General features: G+C 35.7%; 1 protein-coding gene across 3 annotated transcripts in view; it reads right to left on the bottom strand.

The window, feature by feature from the left end:
• Positions 1–24,286, bottom strand: part of TMEM117 (transmembrane protein 117) — a 425,726-nt gene that overhangs the window by 64,948 nt on the left and 336,492 nt on the right. For all 3 annotated transcript variants that reach the window (XM_090273033.1, XM_090273034.1, XM_090273035.1), the window contains one exon: positions 17,896–18,055. In XM_090273033.1, coding sequence (XP_090129159.1) covers positions 17,896–18,055 — 160 coding nt within the window. The remainder of the gene's footprint in view (positions 1–17,895; positions 18,056–24,286) is intronic.

Raw genomic sequence — 24,286 nt, 5'->3', positions numbered from 1 at the left:
GACTCTATAAATTGCTTTGGGTAATATGGTCATTTTAACAATATTAAAATATGGAAGCAACCTAGGTGTCCATCGATAGAAGAATGGATAAAGAGTATGTAAGATGTATTACTTAGCTATAAAAAAGAATGAAATCTTGCAATTTGCAACAGCAGGGATGGACCTAGAGGGTATTATACAGAGTGAAATAAGTCAGACAGAGTCAGACAAATACTATACACTTACATGTGGACTCTAAAATGCAAAACAAATGAACTATGAAAACATAACAGAAACAGACTCACAGATACAGAAAAGAAGCTGATGACGTTTGCTAGATGGGAGGGGAGTAAGAAGATGGATGAAACAGGTGAAGGGGATTAAGAGGTACAAGCTTCCAGTTACAAAATAAGTCATGGGTATGTAATATACAGCACATGGAATAGAATGAAATAATATTATAACTTGGTATGGTGACAGATGGTTACTAGACTGGATGCAGTGATCACTTCATAAGGTATTTCAATGTTGAATCACTATGTTGTACAACTGAAACTAATATAATATTGTATGTCTACTAAGCTTCAATTTAAAAAAGGAGACTATGTCATTGATACAACTGGCGACTTTTATCTATATACTCTACCTTTTAACAACTACTCCTGATTTTCCCTTTACCTCATTACACTAGGCTTTGTAAGGTCCCTGAACTCTCTGGCAATGAACAGATCTTTCCATTACAGGAAGATTCTAGAATTCCCTAGAAATAAATTGAAATGACAGCCAACAGTTAAGGTAAGCACTGGGGAAATTGGTTCAAATCACAATCAAAGATACATTTTATATCTTAGTTAAAATTTATAGCATTGATTATAACATTTCCTTTGCTCGGCTAGAATTTGCTGTTGTGTCTGGTCTGTGACACCAGTTTTCCAAAAGTAGCTGAATGAATGAACTAAATCTAAGAGCTAATAGTTCTGGCATGGAGATGTTTACTTACTGTCAGAATAAAATGCACTGTGTCTTAAAGCTTCAAATCCTAATAGAACCAGAAGTGTTAATAGTGCTGAAATTCTTGGTAGCTTTTATCATCCATGGCAAATAAAGTTAATACAACTCAGGGTACAGTAATGAAAACGCTTACTGCTACACACTAGCTAAATGGTGGTGATACTAAGATAAATATGATGGCTCATGCCTCCAAGGAAGTTCATAGTCTGCTGGGGTATGCATGGTTTTGGAACTTGCATAGGAAATCAGCCTTAGCTAATACAACTCCCAAGATATTTTGTAGTGAAAGAATAAAAGGGTTAGTAATCACCTTGAGAAAAAGCTCAGGTTTTTGATCAACTAGAGATAACATCAAACTGCATTTGTATGACAAGTCTACTATTTAGAAATCACTTAGCTGTCTCACTGCTCCACAGTGAAAAACATATTTGTAATCAGTCACAGAAGCTTGGGCCTGGGTCTAGGCATCTAACTCACTGTGTGTAATGTTGATGAATGCATTTTCCTTAATGGGCATTCCATGACAGCTCACTAGCCTCTCTGAGTGTAGATATAGAATTAAAATATCGGGGGCTTATGACCTCAGCAATTGTGGGGTTCTTACTGACTCAGAACTTCAGCTACATTGCAAGAACACTGGAATCTGAAGGGAATGACCACAAATGCAATACACTTGAGTAATTGGTTGCTAAAAAAACTGTAATTCCTACTTCCAATTGCAGTGTAACAATAAGAAAAAAATTGTCTTCTTCTATATAATGGAAGTGAAAATTATCCATTAATGACCAAGATGAAATATAAATATAACAGATGCTAAAATACTTAACACACTCATTATCCCAAGACATTTAGTGATTAACTATGCACATTGTCTTTTGTTATGCAAAAACATGCAGCCGCTTTATTGAACATTATAAGTATTCCTAAGCAAGTAAAAATGAGCATGTCTTTCAGTTAACATGCTGTATAACACCAATCCAATTTTCAATGGAAGCATAAACATCTTTCACTTAATCATCTTGGCAAAAACTATGCATTTGGTTCAAAACACAATGCTACTTCTCCTCTGCATAACTCTAGCAAGTTTAATTATTTTCTCTTACTTATCCTTTTAAATATAATTTTATGTCTGAATGCATTACAAATTCACTCAAATTTCAATAACTGCTGAAATGTGAATTATGTAGTTGTGAGCGCTACAATTTTAAATATTCACTAAACTTTCCCATTTAATTTTCATTAGTCTTCTTTTTTGAGATGTTGAGGATCTTAGGAGAGAGGATATATATTTTATTCATCTTTGTAGCCCTAGTACCTAGCTTATAACTAATAAATATTAACTACATATTAATATATGTAAATACATATAAAGACATCATTGGGCTTTTTGAGGACTTATTTGCTGGACAAGGTCACATTGGTGACATTCCAGGGAAGATCATAAGAGAAATTGACTCCTAAAGACTCAGCTCTGACTAGAGCTTCACGCGTGCCTCAGGCCAGAGGGAAGGGAGGTTTAGGAGATCAGACAGTTTGTGACACTCTGACCTGAGAAGGAGGAAAGATGCACGAATGTGTCAAGCTTTAGAGAAACATCGAGCCACTCATTTGGGCAGCACATTAGTAGTGGGGGACGGAGAGAGGTGAGGCTTCCAAATGAGGGATCTCCAAGGACACTTAGAGACAACAAACACCACAAAAGGATTCCAAACAGGGAAGTGACATGGGCAGAGCTGTTCTATAAAGGAAAAGACACAGTGGGAGACGGAGTTGTTGCCCTGAGTTTCAACACATTGCTTGACATACAGCTTTCTGGTGCAACATAGAATAGCTACATTCTCTCTTTGACAGTAGAAGATAATTAACATGTTCTTCCCCAAAGTATATACTTCAAGTGAAACATCCCCATTTTCCCCCATCATTCCTCTGTCATTCTTACTGGTCATTTCAACATAGGGCTTGCTGGCCTTGGGACATGCTCTCAGGTTTGCCAATGTCTCTTTTGAAACACAGTGTTCACAGTTTCACATAAAAGGCAGAAATCACCAAGGAAACAATCAACAGATTTCAACAGACCTAAATTGAAAACAACTACATATTGAATAAACACTGCCATAAACCACAAATGAGTCTCTGATTACCTGCATCAGAATCACATTTGGGCTTTCTAAGATTAAGAGTCTAGAATTCTAACTTGGTATTTTATATCAAATTTTTGATGGGCAGTTTTTAGGGATTTACATTAAACATGACTGTGCACACGCATGCACATGTACATACATCCACCCCACCTCAGGCCATATATAGACTTACACACATACATACCAGATGATGTGGGGACAGATTTTAGCTTGTAAACAATCTTAATAACAAATAAAGCTCAAAACAAATATTTATAACATATACAACAGAAAAATAGGTTGGTCGTATCTTTAACATGCAAAGAGCTATTACAAGTCAATGAGGCAAATATTAAGCACACTGGTTTTTAAAAATTGGGCAAAATATATGAACAACCAACTCACACACACACACAAAATTAAATACAAATAGCCAATAGACTTAAGAAAAAAAATCAACTTCACTACTTGTACACCATTCCTTGTCCTCAATTGTGAAATAGAAAAAGTTCTGAAAATAATATTTTCTAGCTTCATAAAGCAGCAAACCTTATCTGACTGCAGCTTATCTGGTGGCAAAACCTGATGAGAAGGGAGGATGTTGATGGTCTCTGCATGTCCCACTAGTGTGGGTATTCACATGCTTCACTCCAGAAGGATGCAGCGTTTGTTTGCTTCCGGCTTGCTATGCTGCCCTGGGCCCCGAGATGGTTATATAATGTACTGTTTTGTATTATCTTGCTAAAAGCAAAAAAGAAATCCAAATTTGAAAGAGTCGTTGAACTAGTCATCATGGACATATGTAATTAAAGAATGTATGTCAAAATGAAATACTCATTTTTTTTTTCTGCTAATCCAGTTGGAAACCTAGTAACACAAATCCAAAATTCCTTGTGGTAAGGGGAAGGTCACCTTCCTGTACTTGTCATGGAATGGTAAGTAAAACTCCCTTTAGAGGGAAATTCAGCTAAGCATATTAAAAGTCATTATAATACACAATCTTTCTAACAAAAAATAAACTTCTGGGAATTTATACAATAATTATTGTATTGTGTTCATTGCAGCACCATAAATAGTAATAAAATGAACATGAATGTTTAACAATAGTAATTTGTTAATACCATCACAGAGGAAATTATAAGACATTCATGAAAATGATCTTGTGAAAAAATATTTCAAGATGTGGAAAATTTTAATAACATATTACGAAGTGAAAAATCAGGTTACAAAACAACAATAAAAATGTAGATGATGATTATGTTTTGGAAAAATAAATATGCAATTATATGCATAAATTAAAGTCTACAAGTAATGATGGATTTACCTGGATGATTGCATTATAAATAATTTTATTTCTTCTTTATTCTGTTTTGTGCTTTCTCAATTTTGTTTTTTTGCAAAGAACCTGTAATGCTTTTGCAATTTAGGATGTCAATGCATTTTTAATATAATACTCCACATTCAACATAATTCTGAAGTGTTCTGACCATGATGAAGTAACATGGCGCTATTATTTCTTTTATACTGGACACTTCTGTTAATACTGTCCAAGCTGACTTTATAAAAGATGAATAAATGTATTTTTAATTTGGTACAACAGGATTTCATATAGGCATAATCATAATCAATGATAATGATAATAATAGTAACAACATTAAAACATTACAGGAGGAGGTGAAATCTAATGAAATTATAGGTAACCAGAGCGATATTGCCAACAGCAACCCTCCAAGGAGATCCTCTCTTCTCACCTTTTTTCCTTCCATAATTACAGGAATGGCATAAGGATATAAAAACTCCCTGATTTTAAAAATGAGCAGAATGGGGGTTTCAACTTCAAAATAGAAGTTTGAGATAATATATTTATTTTCTTTTTTTTTTCTCTAAATACCACTGAAATTATTGACATCATATAAAAATGGGGTAGGGAAAGATGTGTAACGAAGCACAGGACAACAGAATGCACCACGACATCTCCCATATATTTAAATAATTCCAGAGCACAGCAGAGACAGAGGCTTCCAATCTATTTATAGTACTAATATAACCTGATAAAAGTTAGCAGGAAATAAAAGGATACACACATCTGATTTACAAATATGCATGAAAAACCAAATTGAGTCAAGATAAGAAAGCTATTCTCATAGTTTACTACATTAATAATTAAAGTAGAAAACAAGAGAAATCACATGTTAACATCTCTGGCAATGTTGAAAGTTTGCTTTACTTTATACAAAATCACCACAAATTCTTCATAAAAACTTATTAAGCACGTCTCTCCATGTATTAAGTACCAACAGTAAAAATGATATTTAATGATCCACTGGGTAAGAAAAAAAGTATAACTTCAATAATGAAATAGGATCAACCCATGAGTTGGTCGTTCATAAAGCAACTTTAATATCCACCTAGTATTAGCAGAATAAAATTAACTCACTAATGAATAATACAAACTTAAAGAGCAATAAGATATTTTTGCCTTTGTACTACCAAAAATTTTAAAAGATCAGTGATACCCTGAATCAGCAAAGATGTGGAAAAACTCAGGTGTATTAGTTTCCTATTGCTTCTGTAACAAATTAGTACAAACCTTGTGCCTTAAAACAACACAAATTTATTATCTTATAGTTCTGGAGGTCAGAATTTCAAAAGGAGTCTCAGGGCTCCTTCTGGAAGCTCTGGGAGAGAATTGAGATTTTGCCCTTTTTTGATTATAGCTGCCACCTACATTCCGTGGCTCACTGGCTCTCCTCCTCCATCTTCAGAGCCAGAAGTTTCGGACCAAGTCCTTTTCATGCTGCCATCTCTCTGGTTCTCTTCTGCCTCCCTCTCCTTTTTCTTTTTCTTTAAAGGCCCTTGTAATTACCTTGTACCCTCCTGGGTAATCAGGACAAACTCCCTATCTTAAGGTCAGTTGATTAGCAACTTTAATTCCATTGCAACTTTAATTTCCCTTTGCCATATAAATTCACAAACATGCAGGTTCTAGGGACTAGGGTATGGGTATCTCTGGGGGTGGTGGGCATTAGTCTGCCTACCACACCAGGTATTTTTAGTCACTGTGGTGCTGTAGATATTGCTACAACCTTTCTGAAAAATTGGTATTAAAATGTTCCTGTAGATCACTGTGCATCATGGAACTGTTATATATTAATTAGACTTGAAAACATTCTCTCCCTCCTCTTTTTAAAAAAGTTTTAAAGCATATTTCTAAACAAGTGTGTCAAAAATATTTACACTGGCTCTTCTTCCTCAAGTTCAGCAATAGCCCCCTCTTTATAGCCTCATAAACAAGTTACAGTTTATTTAGAGATGTGAATAATTTTCTAAGACATTCAAAAACAAATCAGACTTATTTTTGCTGAGAGATGAGAGAATTGGAAAGCCATTTTATCAACGAGATGAAGCATTCCAGAAATTTGAACAGAAATAGCAAGAGAGCCTACACTCTAGGTCTCTGAGAATCAATCATTTAAAAAAATGTTCTATTATTACTTTAAGTATTTGTTTCATTGGGTCAATCTCAGAAAATACACATTGAATCACCTAGACAAACTTAGAGATTAAAGAGGAAATGTTTTGGAGCTACTAACCATGCGAATACAGACAGAAATAACAACTGGATCATGCTGAAAAAGATAAGCTTAGTGTATTCTCCATATCAAGGCATGTCTAATATAAGTCATCAACTCATTTTACACTAATCAAATCATGCCCTTGTATAGCTCATATGGCTAGAGATTTTTCTATTTAGAAAATCTCATTTTATGAGAACCCCTCTTTCAAAGGTCTTCCATTTGTTGTTAGAAACTCTGCATTTTCTTCCTCTATCAAAATAAGCCACTTTTTATTGTTTTGTTATAAAATTATAATAAATATATATTTTAAGGTACCTTACCATGAGGCTTGAACTTTTGAGTGATTCTATATGAAAATATATAACACAGAGAAGTGTGATTATTAATATTAAGTAGTTTGCAGTTGAAAGTAGATGGTCATTTTTATAAATTAATAAAACACAAGATTCTCTATGACTGAATTTAAGACTCTGAGCTTTTATAGTTGTGATTCATTTGGTGTAGTTTTATCACCATTTAAACAGAAACATTTACTCCTAATGTAAAAGTCAGTCACTGCAGTCTTCCATCATCCCATTCACAAGAAAGCTCTTGGGGATGACGGGGGGAGGGGGCACCATGCCTCCCACAGTAGCCATGACAAGGTTAAGTCTAAGCTCAATTGCAATATCCTTACCTCTCTTCCTTTTTCCAGGGATTAGGAAAAACGCAAGAGGGTCTACTATGGTCAGCATCTCTTTCTCTTGACTTTGCAATGAGAATTTTCCTTGTCTTTTTCATAATGCATGAAAGAACAATCACACCAAACTTTACAACCTTTATAGCCTGTTTTGCAGCTCTTTATAAGGAGTATGTAAACTAGAAGAGTTTACTTGATAGGCTTAGAGAAATATATGTTAGAGTCAGAACGAAGACTACTTTGGGCAGAGATGGTTGTGATTTGCAAAATACGAAGAAATTGAATTACATGATAAATATTTCTAGAATTTATGTCAACTTCAATGCATAAATTGTCTAAAGTCAACAAGATCTTAAATAAGCCCTGGAAAAACAAACTTTTAAATTTCTAATCAATACAAATACGACTCTCACAAAATTTATAAGACACTCATACAAATACATTGATCCCATAACCTAAAAACAATAATAAAATTGCTTCCATTTGGTATAAAACATGATCATTGAGTTCCAAGGACTTATCAGATACTGGTCTAGGTGCTGGTCTAAGTTTAACCAACATTTGTTGAATATTCTCTGTGTTGGATCTGAACTATTCCATGTACTTATCACAAAATTTCAGTGAAATAATTATGTACATGCAAACAAATGCAATACAACAGGAAATAACTATAATTGAAATTTGTAAAAACTGCCATGGACATAAGAGAAAAGAAGTACTTAAGTTTATCTGAGAGACAGATAAGGCCATTTAAATAGAGAGTTAAAAGATGACTGAGGACAGCTAGGTCCTCCTATCACACGTGCAATGGCTACACCATCAACAACGCGCTATGACTTGGGTAACCAGCTGCTATTTCAGAATTCCTGGAGCATAAAATATAGCTGTGGGATGGGGACAGGAAAGGAGGGTGATAGGAAGAAGCCAGCAGCTAGGCAGTGCTGGAGGATGAAAGGCCTAGTATGGCATGCAAAGGAATTTCTGTTAGAGGAATTTTGAGGATGAGGTATTTTGTTGTTGTTGTTGTTAGATTACTTTGGAGAAATGGTATCAGACTATAAAAGAAGAAAAAGGGTATTGTGCTCATATAAGTGAAAGCTGATGGTAACCTGAACTAAGGCAGAGGTTACAAGGGTCTAATAGAGAAACATTCAAGGGATATTTAGCATGAAGAACGTATAAGCTTGAGAACAACCTGAAGAAAAGTGATAAAGAGGAATCTTGGTCATTTCCCAGGTTTTTGGCTTGAGTGGCTGAGTGGATAACAGTCTGAGGGACTCATGATAGTGGTTTTGGACATGATGAGTCCAAGAAACCCATGAGGCATCAAGGTGGATATAGCCAGTTGGCATCCGGTACACAGTTGGGTTTAATTATTCAGATGTCACAATAGCACCACAGGAATGATGTAGTATTATAGGAGAAATGCAAAATTCTGAACGATTCCCCAAACTTCATCAAATATAATCAATTCTAAGTAGCATCTGGCAATTTGTAATTTTCTTGGGGATTTTTTAGGTAAAAACATCTGAATCAAAGTAACAACAAACATTCATTTATTACCAGTGTATTGGCTTAGAACAGTGAGCTTTAGAGAACTAACATTTGGGCTAAGTAAAAACTCAAATTCACAGAACAGATTCCCTAGTGATTCTGCTACCACTGGATAAGAAGACACAGAATCTGCATTTCTAACCAGCACACCAGTGACTTGAATGTGGTGGCTATCGTCGCAAGAATCATCTCTAGTGCCTTATAATCCCCAGGCACCACTGCAAGCTTACTAAGCCAGACACTTCTGGCAATCTTCCCACACCCAGAGAACTCACATTTTTCTAAGAGTTTTGGTGATTCTTACGATCAGGAAAGGGTGCGAATCATCCCTCAGCAGGCACCCCTATTAGCAGGTTATGGCTACAATGCATTGTTACTCTGACTCTAACTTCCTTACACATCATCAAGTTATTATAGTTTTCCATAGGTAAAATTAAAAGAAGCCTGGAATGATTAATGGTAATTCAAAGCATACCTCTGAAGATTTTTTCCATGTAAATTAATTTATTTTCTTCTATTCAGATGAAATAGTTTGACACGCAAAAATACCACACTTCAGTATGTTTTTAATTTGACTATGATAAAAATCCTGCAACATGGGTCAGGAAAAATTGTCATGCTAAGACAAGAAAATGGATTCCTAGAAATGAAGTGACTTAACCAAGGTCACACTGCATTAAAATATAGTCTTGGCTCTAGTCTATTGTAGGAGAGTTCCAATTTTTCACTAAGCTTCCTGCCACCTACCAAGTGCTTTGCTCCGGTTATTGCGTATATTATTTAATTTGATATGTACAACAATACTACAAGGTATGAAAAATGTATGGGCTTTGGAGTCAGAAAGCCTGGGTTTTTTTTAACCTTCTTTCAGCTAATTCCAGATTGTATGTGTATGCCTTAGGCAAGCCTCATTTTCCTCATTTGGAAAATTATAGATAGTGATACTATCGATATTGTAGGGGTGTATGAGAAGATCAAATAAAATAAAGTGTGTCTAAGCATTCAGCACAGTCCCCAGTACACAGGAAGTGCTCAGGGAATGCTGGCCTTTTATTTTTCCTTCTGCCTCCTTACCTCCCTCCATCCCTGCTTTCTTTTTAGTCCAGTTGCACTTCCACTGCCCTTCCAAGTACCTTGTTTCTCATTTACACTATAAAGGGCTTTCATTAGTCTCAAGGTATTGGTCCCAATCTCTAGTCTAATTAGTCTAGACTGTGAGCCACCTGCTGCACAACGGTCGCCGAGGCTGCTCTTGCACGGCCAGCTCCAGAGCAAATGAACATTTTGACTTTGAAACAACCTGTTGGGATAGAGGGTTAAAATCTGGAAGACCCAGATTCTAGACTGGGCCCAGCCACTGGCTAACTTTATGACCTCAGACTGTGATTATATGGTCCAAATTGTTCCTCCTGCTCTAAACTTCTAAGATTCTAAGATACTATTAAAGTTGTCTGTTTAAGAATGGTTATTTTTCATTTCTTATTTTAGGTATGAGTTAAAATGAATGTTCTGAGTTTCTGGGGTTTGTTGAATTGGCTTTCATGACTTCTCATTGCCTAAAACATTCCTTTTTTAAAACTTGTTCCTTAGCTATCATTGTATTTTAAAAACTTAATAGAGGAGACTATAGGAAAAGCTTATATCCTTGACACTCCATTAAGAGTAGTTACAGAGTACTGGCCCATCTGTACTGGGGGGAGTATATTTGAAATAAATATCTGTAAGTAGGGCTTACATTTAGCATCACTTAAACATTCTGACCTGAAGTACACCTACACTCTGAGTTCAAAACCTGCCCCAGAGGAGCTGGGCCTAATGGAATGACAGAATGTGTCAGTCTTCAACAGTGCATTTTTTATCTTGTATAAGTGTTGCAATGACAAACGACAACTGCTACATGTTACTTCCAGGGCCAACTGTCAAACACACATGCGAAGATGGGGGGTGAGGGCTAACGGGGGCATTGTTTTGGCGTCATGATCAGGTATTAATCATTCCACAGCACCTAGAAACAACCATGCATCATTTAGAAACATAAAATTTTATTGAGTTATATCTTGCTACCTCATGTGGCCTTGAAAAATTATTGCTCATGTGAAATAGTATAGAATTTACATCTTTCTAGCTTTTAAATTATATTCTAGATCTTAAGAAAGAAAAAAAAAACAGCTTGGGGACTGGAGTATTTAAATTGGGATAAAACTTAAATGTCTCTATTTTCCACTTGCTTAACCAAATCTTATAATTCCTTCAAGCTACATTCTTCCTACATTATCCATAAAGACTTGAGCATTCTCTTTCACTCACAATAATCCTCATAAAACTTACTGCCTGTTTCAAAATTGTGATCAGTATCACATGCTCATCAGACTATTAGTTTCATTTTCAAATGTGTTTGTCACTCCAGTACCCATGATTGGCTCCTCAATTTTTTTTTTTTTTTGTCTGTTAACCCAATGTGTCCAGCTCAACTGTTACCTTCTGCCAAAATTTTCCTGCTCTCACAAGCCACCTGCCAAGGCACAGTCCCTAGCGACTCCTGCAGACTGCCCACATGGCTGGACCCCTCCATGCTGCATGGACATGACTTACCATGGTAAGTGTGTCTTCTATTTGGAGGGTAATTTCTGGGGTTACTAATAAATATATCAGAATGGTGACAGTAAATATAATTAAGATTCAACCTCTTAGGTACATGAACACAATAGGCATTTGTGTTTAATCTGGATAGTACTTAAATTATAAGACCTTATTCCATGTAATCACTTGGGATCTATGACAGAAGTTACTGTTACTGCATTTTCAAACAGGAGTGTAAGAAAAATGAAGATGTAAAACAATTGTGAAAAGGAGTTTAAAATACTGTGACGAAGGTTATATAAGGTATTCCCAAAGCTGAAGAATTTGTTAAAATAAAACGGTGACAGACATTTAAACAATCCTTTCTTTCTCAGTGGCATATAAACAAAATCAGATGGAATAACTCATTCTGGAAATATATGCCATTTGTCTAAACAGCATGGCTGTTTAATTAAAATAGGTTCATGCTTGTTGTTCTGGCCTATGTTCTAAAGTGACTGATTTTACTTTCAACAGCTATGACCTCAAAAATAGTGCCCTACTAAAGTCAGGGCAATGGGGTTTTAAAATAAAGTCTACAAGAGTCATGTCTATTTTTAAAAGTAGTCAACCTACTCTGAGAACCATGCACAAAACAGAAAAAAAAACAAAAACACATTTTAGATGTTGCATAGTGAAATGTTCATAGAATGTAATTTTCATAATTATTTTTTCAGTGCATTAAGAATTAGTTTTCAGGAAAAATAACTTCTAAGTGCTCTTCAACTAGACCAAGAGTCCTTTTTAACACTTAGTGGAACAATTTATTCATATTTTTATTTAGATATTTAATATCTGTAAAATTATAATTCAATGGAAATGACCTAATCTAATATTATTGATGGCTCATTCTCCTGCTGTTGGTAAATATTTTACATCTTGAAGAGTCTCATGTTCCTTGTCTTTTCTGAAATAATGTTATGTTCATTTCCTTTATTTATTCTTTCATCCAGCAAATATTTATGCTAAAACTGCAGTGCACTAAACATGAGCTAGCTGCAGGAATAAAAAATTGAAAAATACATTTCCTTCCTTCAAGAAACTCACATGTTACAGGAGATGGGTAGGTACAAAGGTACTAGGCAGGCGCATAGATAAAGTTCAAGAAAAGCACGTGGAAAAAATATATCAACAGTACGAGGATTCACCAAAATATAATCCTTGCATCTTTCTTCTTCTCTTTAAAAGCCTCTCATCTACAAGACTTCTTTCATCATTTTGAAACCTAAAAAGCTATTATATTATACCTATAATGTATTTTATATTATGTATCTGTTTATATACATAAATCTAAGACACATACATATACACATACACCTACAACCTGATGAAAGAAGGCTTCTAGAGAATAGGTTGTTAAAGAAAAGAAAGGTTCAAGAATGAATATATATATATGTGTGTGTGTGTGTGTGTGTGTGTGTGTGTGTGTATAGAGAGAGAGGGAAAGAGAGAAAATTATAGATATAGATATATAGATTAGATATTAGATATAGATACATATATCTTACAAAACCTTTTCTCCTGGGCACTTGGTTTGGCAGATGCTACCTTGATGCTAGACTACATTGGCTTAGTTGTGACATTCAATAGTTTTAAATTTTCCCTACACCAATCCCCTAGAGTTCAGTTATATAAAGTTCTTATGAGAGACAAAGAATAGATGAAATCTTAAGAACAGATATAACTTCATCAGTCTCTGTGGTCATTACGAGTGCCTAAGCCCGCCCACCTCCACCCACCCACACACACTAGAGGATTTTACTGGCTCCTTAAATCACCTTCACCTGTAGCCATCTTCCTGGCTCCTCCCCTCCTCACCCTGCCTTCCTCCTTGTCTTCCTTACTCTTCCTTCTTTTTCTCTCTGCCTATTTAGCAAAAAGCACAGAATATTCTTTATCTTAGGAAAAGAAACTTCCTCTCGTCTAAAGTATTTGTATCAGCAACTTGATCCTGAGTTGGTGGGGGAGATGAATTTAAAATGTAACAAAAAGAGAAATGTTTACTTTCTACCTGAATATTCTTCTCAAAAGACAATTATTTCTCAAATGTTTCTACTTTTCTCCTCTTATTTAGTCTACTAACTTATTAATTCCTCTATGCAACTACAAACTCCTGTGGAATGTATCAGTGACCTTTGATCACCTTTCCCTTGTCCCCCATCTCCAGTACCTGACATGATGCACACTAGGAATGAATTTGTACATGTTTTCTTTTTTTTTTTTTTCTGAGCTTAATGGGACAAAACTGAGTTCTTACCTTGATGATTATGATACTACTTCCAGCTGGAAAAAAATTTCCTTGTTCATTGTTCTGCCTTTTCAAATTCTAGCTGCCTACCCTTCTACTCTCACCTCCCCTTTGATGCTTTCCCCCATGACTCTGTTTACTCTGATCTCTCTCTCTCTCTCTCTCTCCCTCTCTCTCAAGACACTTGTTTTCTTGGCTTACTCTACAACACATCACATTTTTAATTCGTATATCTTAGATACATCTGTTCTTCAATCTAGCAGAGGAGATGAATGGGCGGGACATAACCACAAATTAAATACCTAATGAGCTGAAGGTGTACAATTAAATCAAATGCCATAATTAGAAATATTAAACAGAATCTGAGATAAAACTTCCTTCAAGGGAAGTGTTCTTTATAATTCACTTCTCATGTTCTGTAGTGATGGGTGATTTATAATGTCATGTTATATTTTACTGGCATCTGTTTATGCCCTAGTTCTAGAGACTTCATTTAAACTACAGAAAAATGTGATGTAACAAATACCTTTCACAATAAATGTAGAGAAATCCTATAGTAAGTAATCATAAAAATAACCTTACTTTTGCTACAAGTTCTCATAATCAACTCACTAATTTTGTTAAAATAAAAATTTTACAGCAGTAAGCACTACCATATTCTTATGGTTTCTTCCTTCCTTCCTTCCTTTATTATTTTTTCTTTCTTTCTTTCTTCCTTCCTTTCTCTCTCTCTCTCTCTCTCTCTCTCTCTCTCTCTCTCTCTCTCTCTCTCTCTCTCTCTCTCTTTCTTTCTTTCTTTCCAAACATTAAAATATTTTCAATAATGTAAGTTAAATTTCCTACCATTAGAAAAGCCTAGGATCAATTGCTTTTAAATCACTTAAATAATTTTAATAGTGAAAGTACTTGCTCTACTTTCACTAATTTTGCTACTTTTCAATTTTTCTTTCATCTGAAATATGTGAGTATGGGATGGATTAGATCACAGTTTAGTTGGTTATAGTCTTGTTAGAATATTTGTATTATATATTTTTAAATGTCTTAAATATATATGCCTTCTGTGACTCTGTTTCTTTAAATTCACTCTCTTACCACATGTGTTAGGTCCTGTAACTTCAACAGGATACTCCCAAAGTGGGACAGAGTTTGCCCGAGACTCAGTGCTGAAATGCCACTTCTTTATCCTCATCAAGCAGTTACTACTCCGGGCCAAGTGATGCCCACGTGAGGCTCTGCATACAGTTATAAGCTATGGTTTCTGCTCTGTAGGGCAGTAAATGCTCATCTGCAGCCCAGGTACAAAGTTCCAAGAAGTTAAAAGTAGGAAGAAATGACATGGCTGCAATGAGGGGGAGTTGAAACAGTCCTCAATGGTAGGGTCTAGATGAGCAGAGCAGAAGAGAGACACATCTGGGGAGGAAAAAGTGTTCAAAGACATCCTGGAATAAGTGTGCTGTGTCCAAGGGCCGAGCAACAAGCGCTTTGATCTGGGTAAAGCCTGAGCACAGGAGACGTGGGAGAAAACCCAGCCAGGGCCTGACTGCGGCACTCAGCACGCGCTCCTGGAGTCTGGACTTTACTCCTGGACAATGAGGAGCCCCTGACTACTGCTAGCTGAGAGCGACATGCACAACATGGCATTTCAGATCAGACAGTTCTGAGGGTGAGCTGCATAGGGTATGTGAGATGGGGAACATCTGGGGGCAGAAGGTTCCACAGGAGAGTATTTTATGATGTACAGAGGAGAGACACAACCAGAATGGTGGCAGAGAAATGAACAGGATTAGGCTACAAGAGACAGAGCAAAAGATGAATCAACAGGCTTTGCTAGCTGACTTGGTGTTGGAGGAGAGAAGAAAGAATTCATAGGTTTACTCTTGGGGTCCCAGTTTTTATACTTTGTCTTAGACACCTACTAATTCAGCTGTTGAGGCCCAACTTCTCTCCTCTTTTCTTTGGGACTGCCTCACCCCCACAGAGTCCACAGGTGGGCACCGTCCAATCCTATCCCAGTAATCTGGAATTTGGCCTCACGCCTAGGGAGCGGTCTCCCTATGAGGTGTTGGTTGTGCCATCTGTGAGCTGGGAAGCCGAAAAACCACTTTATAGTAAGAGGGAAAAAGAAAGCAGTAGTGGAGACAAAAAGATGAGCACTAGAGAGGAAAAAGTTTGTCTGGGTTCCCTGTTACATGTGAGTCTATGCTTTCATGTGTCCCCCAACTGCAACTGCATCCCTCCTCTGTTCTGCAGGACACCCTTATGAACACAAGAATATATACTACAGCTGGCTTGGCAGGGCTATTGTTACTTTGTAGCCAAAATAATATGTTCCCCAGCACAAGCCCTCTATCTTCAGTCCGTTGGTGCTCTGGCCACTCTCTGAACACTTCCACACTTCACCAGTCAGTAAACATTTTCATGTCATTTCCTTCATTCAGAATGTCTTTGCCTTTCCAATGCTGCTGGCTCTACCTCTATAAATCCTGACTCTACTTCCTTTCTTCCATCTATCTTTATTAGATAAGTGTGGAGTGAGTCCATTATATCTGTAAATTTTAATGTTACATTTTCCTTCTTGAAGTCTGCTTTTAGTATACTTATTGGCAGAATTGTTAAAACTATATAAATAAGAGGTGGTGGGTGGTAGTAGGAAATCAGAAAATTTAGGCTCTCACATATATAAGTTTAAACAAAGTCAAAAGACAGTGGTCCACTTGTCTACTAATACCTTTGACTCTAAGACGGATTCAGAGATACCAGTGGGCTACTTGGACAAAGCACATATTTCCATTAGGAAGCATATTAGTTAAAAGTATTAAATGGAAAAAGATAAAAATAGTCTTTAAATAAGCAATACATGATATATCATTGCATATGTGCTATCAATTCAGTTTTATAAACATCCAGAAGAGGTTCTATAGCAAAAGAAAGACAGATGTGGAGCCCACCAATGCTTTCTCACTCAAAATCCAAGGCTTTCTCTTCTATGGGAAACTATCCCAGTGTAGATATAAGAACAAATACATAAATTTTTAGAGGAGACTAAGAATTCAATTTTATGTCTTCAAATAGTTTTTCAACTAATTTTTAAAACAATAATGTATTTTAAATTATCATCCATTAACATAGTTATATATTGTAGGAACCATGTTGAACCTAATGTTTAGGCTATGTTATATACAAAAAGAAAATTGTTTTTCTCTTTTAAGATACTACAGAATCTTTCTTATATAGGCCTCTTTTTACCTCTAGAAATGAGAAAACCAATCTGCTATCCTATGAAATTTCACATAAATTCAGAACACAAAAGAGTATACTTTCCCTTTAGCAATGGTAGCCTTTGTTCTAATAACTTTCAATGCCTCAGGAGGGAAAAATCCAAAATTACCTTATGAAAGCAGTAAGAAAATGTCTAGCAAATGGATGGACATTTAGTGAGTAAGATAAAATGCCAAGAAATAGTTAATATCTCTTTCTGTCTCATTCAAAGGACTCTCCTAAGACCCCAAAGCATTCACTCTGGAAGATTATGTGAGTAGCACTGGTTAGCATGACACTATTGTACAAGCAATCTGTTGCTAAGCAGAGCAGAAATACTGTTTACACGAGAGGGAAGGATCTCTGGTGAATACTGAAAGACAGTGATAATTTCCATAGCCAGAAAAAGCATTTTTACATCATTCCATTTCAACAGCTATAAACCCTGAGTTGCTTTGGCAATTGCTTATCCCCATTTTGCTGGCTCTATATCATCCTCATCTCTCCAACTTTCCATTTACTAAATGATAAGGAGGTCTTTTGTGTTTTGTTTTTGTTTTGTTTTGTTTTTCCTGAAGCCTTGGCAGGAAATACCACCATGCTGCATGATTTCTAGGGGCTTACCTGACAATGGTCATTCAACAAATTTTTGGTCCCTCCTCATAAAAGCCCAATTGGCTTATCCTGGTAAAACTGCTGAAAATAGGATCAGAGGAGGCCCCATTGATAGCAACTGTGAACCATGCACTCCTTTAGCTTTACGGGGCCTTTGGTTGTATAGCGTATGTGATATTGAGAACAAAGCACAGAGCAGCTTCAATGAGAAGAGGGGAACACTAAGACACTTACCTGCATTACAATGAGGAGGTCAAAGACCAAAATGAAAGAAGCCAGGAAAGCTCTGGAAACCTCATCACTGGGCAAAAATCCCCGATTCAGCTTGTCCCAGCTGATCCAGTCGGTTGTAATGACAAGGACAACCACAGAAGTCAGAGTGAACAGAACTGTCCTGTAAGAAACAAGATATTCACGAAAGAACATCAGACATAAGAACACAGACAGTGGAGAGTGTTTCCTGTGCTGTACTAAATGTCCACCCCTCACTCAGTACCTACTGTAAGGCTTAGTCACCAAAAGGAAGGTGAAAAACGGAAGTAAATTAAGGGCTTTCCTTCCAAAGCAATTAGAAAAAGGTGGATTGCATCTCCTCCAAGATTTTCCCTTAAGGACTTTAAGATAAGGATCACAGAAAAAATAATTAACAACAAAAATATTACAAATGACCTTGGTCAGGGCACATGTCACAAAGAGACATTGGTGTGTAGTTCTCACTGCATGTACGGCATTTACTGAGGGCAGTGAACACGTGTATGTAAGAGCGCAAGGCAGAAGGTAAATGGGTGGAGAAGGCCTCAGATTCTATTATCATCTAACAAAATAGAAGGATAGTTAGACCTCACATCATCATCCTGACAGCTGGAGAAACCACCTTTACATGCCTACAGTAACCTCTTTCTCACAGAGGACTCACGACATAGATACTTGTGGCTGCCTATGGTGTGATCTGTGTTGGTCACACCATGTCCAATTGCCCATTTCCTGTCAGAAGATACTAGAGGCCTGAGGTTTTCTCTTATATATCTGTGTAGCAACTATAAAACCTTGCATAATTATATAAAATCCAATGAATGTTTGTTAAAGTTGTAACAATTATCAATTAATCTTTCTATGAAAATAAAAAATGCTTAAATTAGTCTTTAATATTGTCATTCAAAGTAAATCTGAATTATAAGTAGTGCAAATATATTCTCCCAGAAAACTGTCTACAATGTATTAAGTCTCTGCTTTCAAAGCTATAGTGGTACCTGGATATTGTTGTGAACTGTAAAAAAAAAAAAATTTAAGATTTTTTAATCTAAATAAAAAGATTAAAGAAAGAAAATAAAGAAAAATATAAAAAATGGAAGAAAAATATAAAGGTAAAATAATACCTTAGATGACTACATCCCCATTTGGGGAATTAACAAACTGTTTTTGCCCTCTTGTTTTTTATATTCCAGAAAGAATAATATGAATTATCCTAGATTTCTCTTTTGAATTGAACAAAATACAAATTTCTAAACAAAAACTTTGGGTTTTCTTTTCACAACATCTTATTTAGAATACATTATATTTTGATATAATATATATAATAAACACCTTCTTAGGATATATTAATTTTGGAAAATAAAAATTTCTAATAAAAATTCATTTAGTTTTTTTATAAAGATTTTGTTTATTTACATTTTTAGAGAGAGGGGAAGGTAGGGAGAAAGAGAGGAAGAGAAACACCAATGTGTGGTTGTCTCTCACATTGGCAAGTGGTCCTAGCCCACTACCCAGGCACGTGCTCTGACTAGAAATCAAACAGGCCACCCTTTGGTTTGCAGGCCAATACTCAATACATTGAGCCATACCAGCCAGGGATCATTTCTTTTATTAAAATTAAAAACTCAAAATAATTTGAGTCGTGATCTCCAAAATATAAATTACAGATGGTCTCTACTACCATTTAGAATACTTTAAATTATTTCCAGAAATTCAAATGGATTAAATATTTGTAAAAAATATTTTTACAATTCAATAGAAAGAAATGGCAAATATTATATTGTTAAATCTAAGAATAATGCGATTTTAAATAAAATATTCTCCAGGTTAAGTCATTTGTGTTTTTTTTTTTTTTTTTTTTTTTTGAGTTTGAGACACTTTAAGTAAATCTGAGTGAAATTACTACCATTTCTTTTGTCAACAAGGAATATAACAAATTCTATGAAGCAAAGATACATATTGACTATTCTTCAAAGCTCCTCTGGGTAATAAGGATATTTTCTCATGACTTTTCAAAGGATGTCCCATAAGGATATTATGAATCAGGATGCACTGTATGACTGAAGAGGATGGTACTTAGTTGGAGCCCCAGTTCCCTCAAGCTCATTCTTCTTTGCCTCCCCAGCCTCCTTCATAAAGCTATTCATCTCCCTGTTATCAGCACTACGGTGTGAAGCCCAGATGAAACAAGAGTACTCCAGTACCTCGCTCAAGCTCCATGGGCAGTGTCCTTTCTCTTGCTCAGAGTCTGTGGTCTACAGGATAATATTTTTAATATCATCCCCTGCACTTACCCTAAGAAATACCTGGAAGCTCCTTTTTTGAGGATAATTATATAAGAATTCGTAGTCTAATGTTACTTCATTGGTCTAAATATGTAAATTGATACTGCAAAATTAAATATTCAGAGGAATATTTTTAGATATAAAATCTGTGAGTTTGGAATAAGTATTTGCTGAACAATCAGAAACCTCATCTATTATAAGATGTATTAAAGAATTGTTCTTATTCGTGCTAATATTCTCATTGTGAATGAAATCGTTAAAATTAATCATAAATTTTTTGGTACTGTTGTGTGAAAACTTCCTAAGACCAAATCTGTACCAATTCACCTTGTGGATGTTTACTTGATATGGTTTGCTTATTCCAATATATAATGCTCTTTCTAAGAGCTTTTCATAAATATTTTCCTGGCTTTATTAAGTACTTCTGTTTTGACAAAGAGTATTGCTATAGATCTCAAGAAAAAATTACTGGTAATATTTTATTACTCCAAAGGGAAATTAAAGGAGGTATTCTGTCTGATATTTAATATTTAATACTTCAAAAAGAATAAAAATGGCAATTATTAAATATGAATATATGCAGTCAGAGAAAGAGCGCTAAAAATAAGGACTCGGGAGAATGGAAAAAAGAAAAGGAGTAGGGGGACCAAAATACATTAATAGGTTATTAGACCTCCAAAATTATATTCAGGGCCTTGGCTAGATTTGGCTGCAAAAACAAATGTTTTGCATGTGGTTTGATTTTCTGAGCCACTCCTTATAAAATTGATAGGTTTTACTCTGCTGTGATAATTCAGTTAAAACATCAGTTTAAAACAGCTATGACCCAGTTAGGTTATGCAAAAACAATCACTTTTACGTGAAACTGCTATGGAGGAAACAGTGATAATAGCAAACTACCATTATAGTAATAGGCCACTTAGAACGTGCTTGGCATTGGTATGAGCACTTTACACAAATTAATTCATATAATCCTTACCACAGTCCTGTTATCACCACCCTCAATTTCCAATTGCTGAAAGTGAGTCATAGAAAGTTCAGATAACCTGACTAGGGTTACAGACCTCATACATTATATAAAATAAAAGATATGTGACATAAGATGATTCACACCCAGGCTAACTCATGACAGTCTGTGTCACAGCCATTGTTTACACTACCTCTCACAGAAAGCACCTGATATTACCCTCCTGTTCCAATGTTTGTAGCTGAGATTCCATCTATTTTCCTTGGAGAATTATCATCCAGAATACTTGACATTGAAAAGTAAAACTGACAGAAACTGATGATTACTGCCAGGGAATAGCTAAAAGGAATATTTTCATGGAGGCTGGCCATCGATACAAAAGACTCGGGTTTTATTTAAGCAATATGGTTGAAAAGATGTTTACTTGGGACCATGCTTCTTGAAGAGCTCCAGCTTCTCTTTTTAAGAAGCATCCAATGAAGCAATTATCTGGAGTAATACCTGTCAGGCTGCAGCCAGCACCAGCAGGACATCCTGGCTCATCAATTTCACTGTCTAGTTTCTGGCCACCAAGTAGAAAGGACTCATACATAATTATCAGTTTGAGTGGTTAGTCTCATTTTCATGTTTTCAAAATTCTAATCTGTTGCTTTTCCTCAATTGTTGTTAATTCCTCTTAGATTAATAGAATGTGAGACCAAGAAGGGTTAACAGAGCTTTCCTAATCCAATGGCTTCCCTCCTCTGGGGTGGGCTCCCGGGAACCACAGAGTTGCTGCTAAGCAAGTGTGAATTTATATGTGCACTGAGAGTTGTTGGTAAATTGAACAAATAAAATTCTCCCAGACAGGTTAGGGAACTTGCTCATGTCACATATACTGCCTGTGACAGAACTTCAATGCGAACTTAGATCTACTGACTCTGAGAAGGACTTGTCCTGTAGTAAACCACTTTCTTTCTCCAGCTAAAAATCTGCAGATATTCTTTTAAACTTAATATCATCTTGATCTATCTGGAACATACACATTTTATGGCCTGTTCAAATATCTATTTTATATGGTAATCATGCATGTAAGTAAACACAGACAACCCTCCAAAACATGCTTTAATGTATAGTCTGAATCATTCCATTCTAACTTCTGGATTTTTTAAAATACAGAGTTTCATTATAAGTAACTAAATTAATTATTATTGTTTTGCTTCTTCCATTCATAACCACTTTAAGATAGACTTATTTCATAGTCAAATTGCCTGAAAGTGAGAGAGGAATTGGCATTAGGTTCTAAAACTATCACACAATTTCATTTTGATTAAATAAAGTACTAGGAATGTGTAGACTCTCCTAACTAATATATTATAAGTTGAGTCAAACAAAATTGTCAAAATTTGACTATATTTTACCCTAGTAAAATTAGCAACTTCATGTGATTCAATATAATATGGTTTTATGTGTTTTAATATATTAGCTATTATTCATGCTCTAAATTATTTATAATCTTCTATTTCAGTCATCAATCTCATACTCCTTTTGATCATGCTGCACAATTATTGTAGCATCTAAAAAAATCCATTTTTATTTCTTTTAAAGATACCTGTGTTAAAATGTTGGAACAATCAAAACAAGTCAGATCATGTGTCATAATTTATCCTAGTAAAATCAAAATCTGCAAATCCTGTCAAAAAAGGAACGTTTAAAGTTACCAACACAATAAAAGAACACATGGATCAAGACAGCAAGTTTAAATTTACAATTAACTTATGATATAGTTTCATATTTCAAGTGCTAAACACAAGAAATGAAATGTGGCATAGCAATGGAATTTAAAATGATTTAGCACCATAATTTCTATCCATTGCGTTTAGAGGGGAAAATATAATAAACAGGCATAAGAAGAAAAATATTTTCCTCCCTTCTCATTGCAAAACCGAGAGCCAGTTTAAACTCCCAGCTCCCCTCTGAAGTCTAAGTAGCAGCACACAGAAGTCACAGATGGCCATCAGTGAATGCCAACCCTTTTCATTTTGCTTGTTTTAATTATCAGTGTTGCTATTGCAACTCTGCGACAAAAACAATCATCACTCAAGTCCTCAAGCCAGTTAATCCTGAAATATGTGACTTTATTCAGCAGCATAGCCTAGCTGACGAAGTCAAGGTCGCTCCTCAGAAAGTCAGGAAGAAATGGTTTAGTGTCCTACTCTTGAGATCAGGAAGCAGTAAAGAAACACAAAAATAACGTTGGCTAAGTGACCTAGTGAAAGAGGACAAATTCTCCATATGGCTTTGAGTAAATGCCACTGCCAGTTCCTGGCCAAGCTGAACACCATTGTTAAGATAGCATCCCTGAAAAAGGCAGTGCAGTTATTAACTCATCTTGTTTGTGGCTCCACTGGGATCTGAAGTCTGTAAAGGAAATTATTAGACTTTAATGTTGTCCATTAAATGATACACTTATGTGTTATTTATCTTTATATCTATTACTCCATGAAGAGAAGTGCCCTGAACACAGCAGGAACTCAAAAAGCCAAGAGCAGATTGAATTGAAAGAAACAACTGGTAACTCCGGCTTCTGAAAGGGCATGAAAGAGGCAGCTGAAAAAGACACCTTGGGCCAGGTCATTTGGCCATGAAGTTTGTAACCTATGTGAACAGTGTCCTGACATCCTAATCTATATAAACAATGCCCTTTGGCATTCTTTGGTGCTCAAGCATTGCAACCCCGTGTGGGATCCTGGGCACTGGCAATCCTGATGATAGAGGTGGCAGATGATATGACTGTATATGTTTTAGTTGTTTGCCTTCTTCTATCTATGTCTGAGGAACATTAGTTTACCCAGAGGTATTTACAAGTAGCCTACTGATATAGAACAAAGTTAGTCTTGGTCAAGAGAAAGCATTTGTGTGTGTGTGTGTGTGTGTGTGTTTTACAGCATTAGGTGTAGAGTAAAACATTTAAAAAAAATACTATTTAGTATGCCAGCATATCATTGGTATTTAAAAATATAGATGAATGAATAAAGAATTAACACTCATTCCTTACCTTTCACCAAGCTCAGATTCTACTGCATTTGATAGTACTTCGTCTAGTGTCTACAGAGCTTCCAAAGAAAGAGGCCTACGCAAA

Source organism: Furipterus horrens, unplaced genomic scaffold (genome assembly GCF_987537825.1).
Source record: "Furipterus horrens unplaced genomic scaffold, mFurHor1.1.pri manual_scaffold_4, whole genome shotgun sequence".
NCBI classification, from domain to species: Eukaryota; Metazoa; Chordata; class Mammalia; order Chiroptera; family Furipteridae; genus Furipterus; species Furipterus horrens.
The sequence above is the reverse complement of the archived record's forward strand: the minus strand, read 5'-3'. Positions and strand labels throughout refer to the sequence as shown.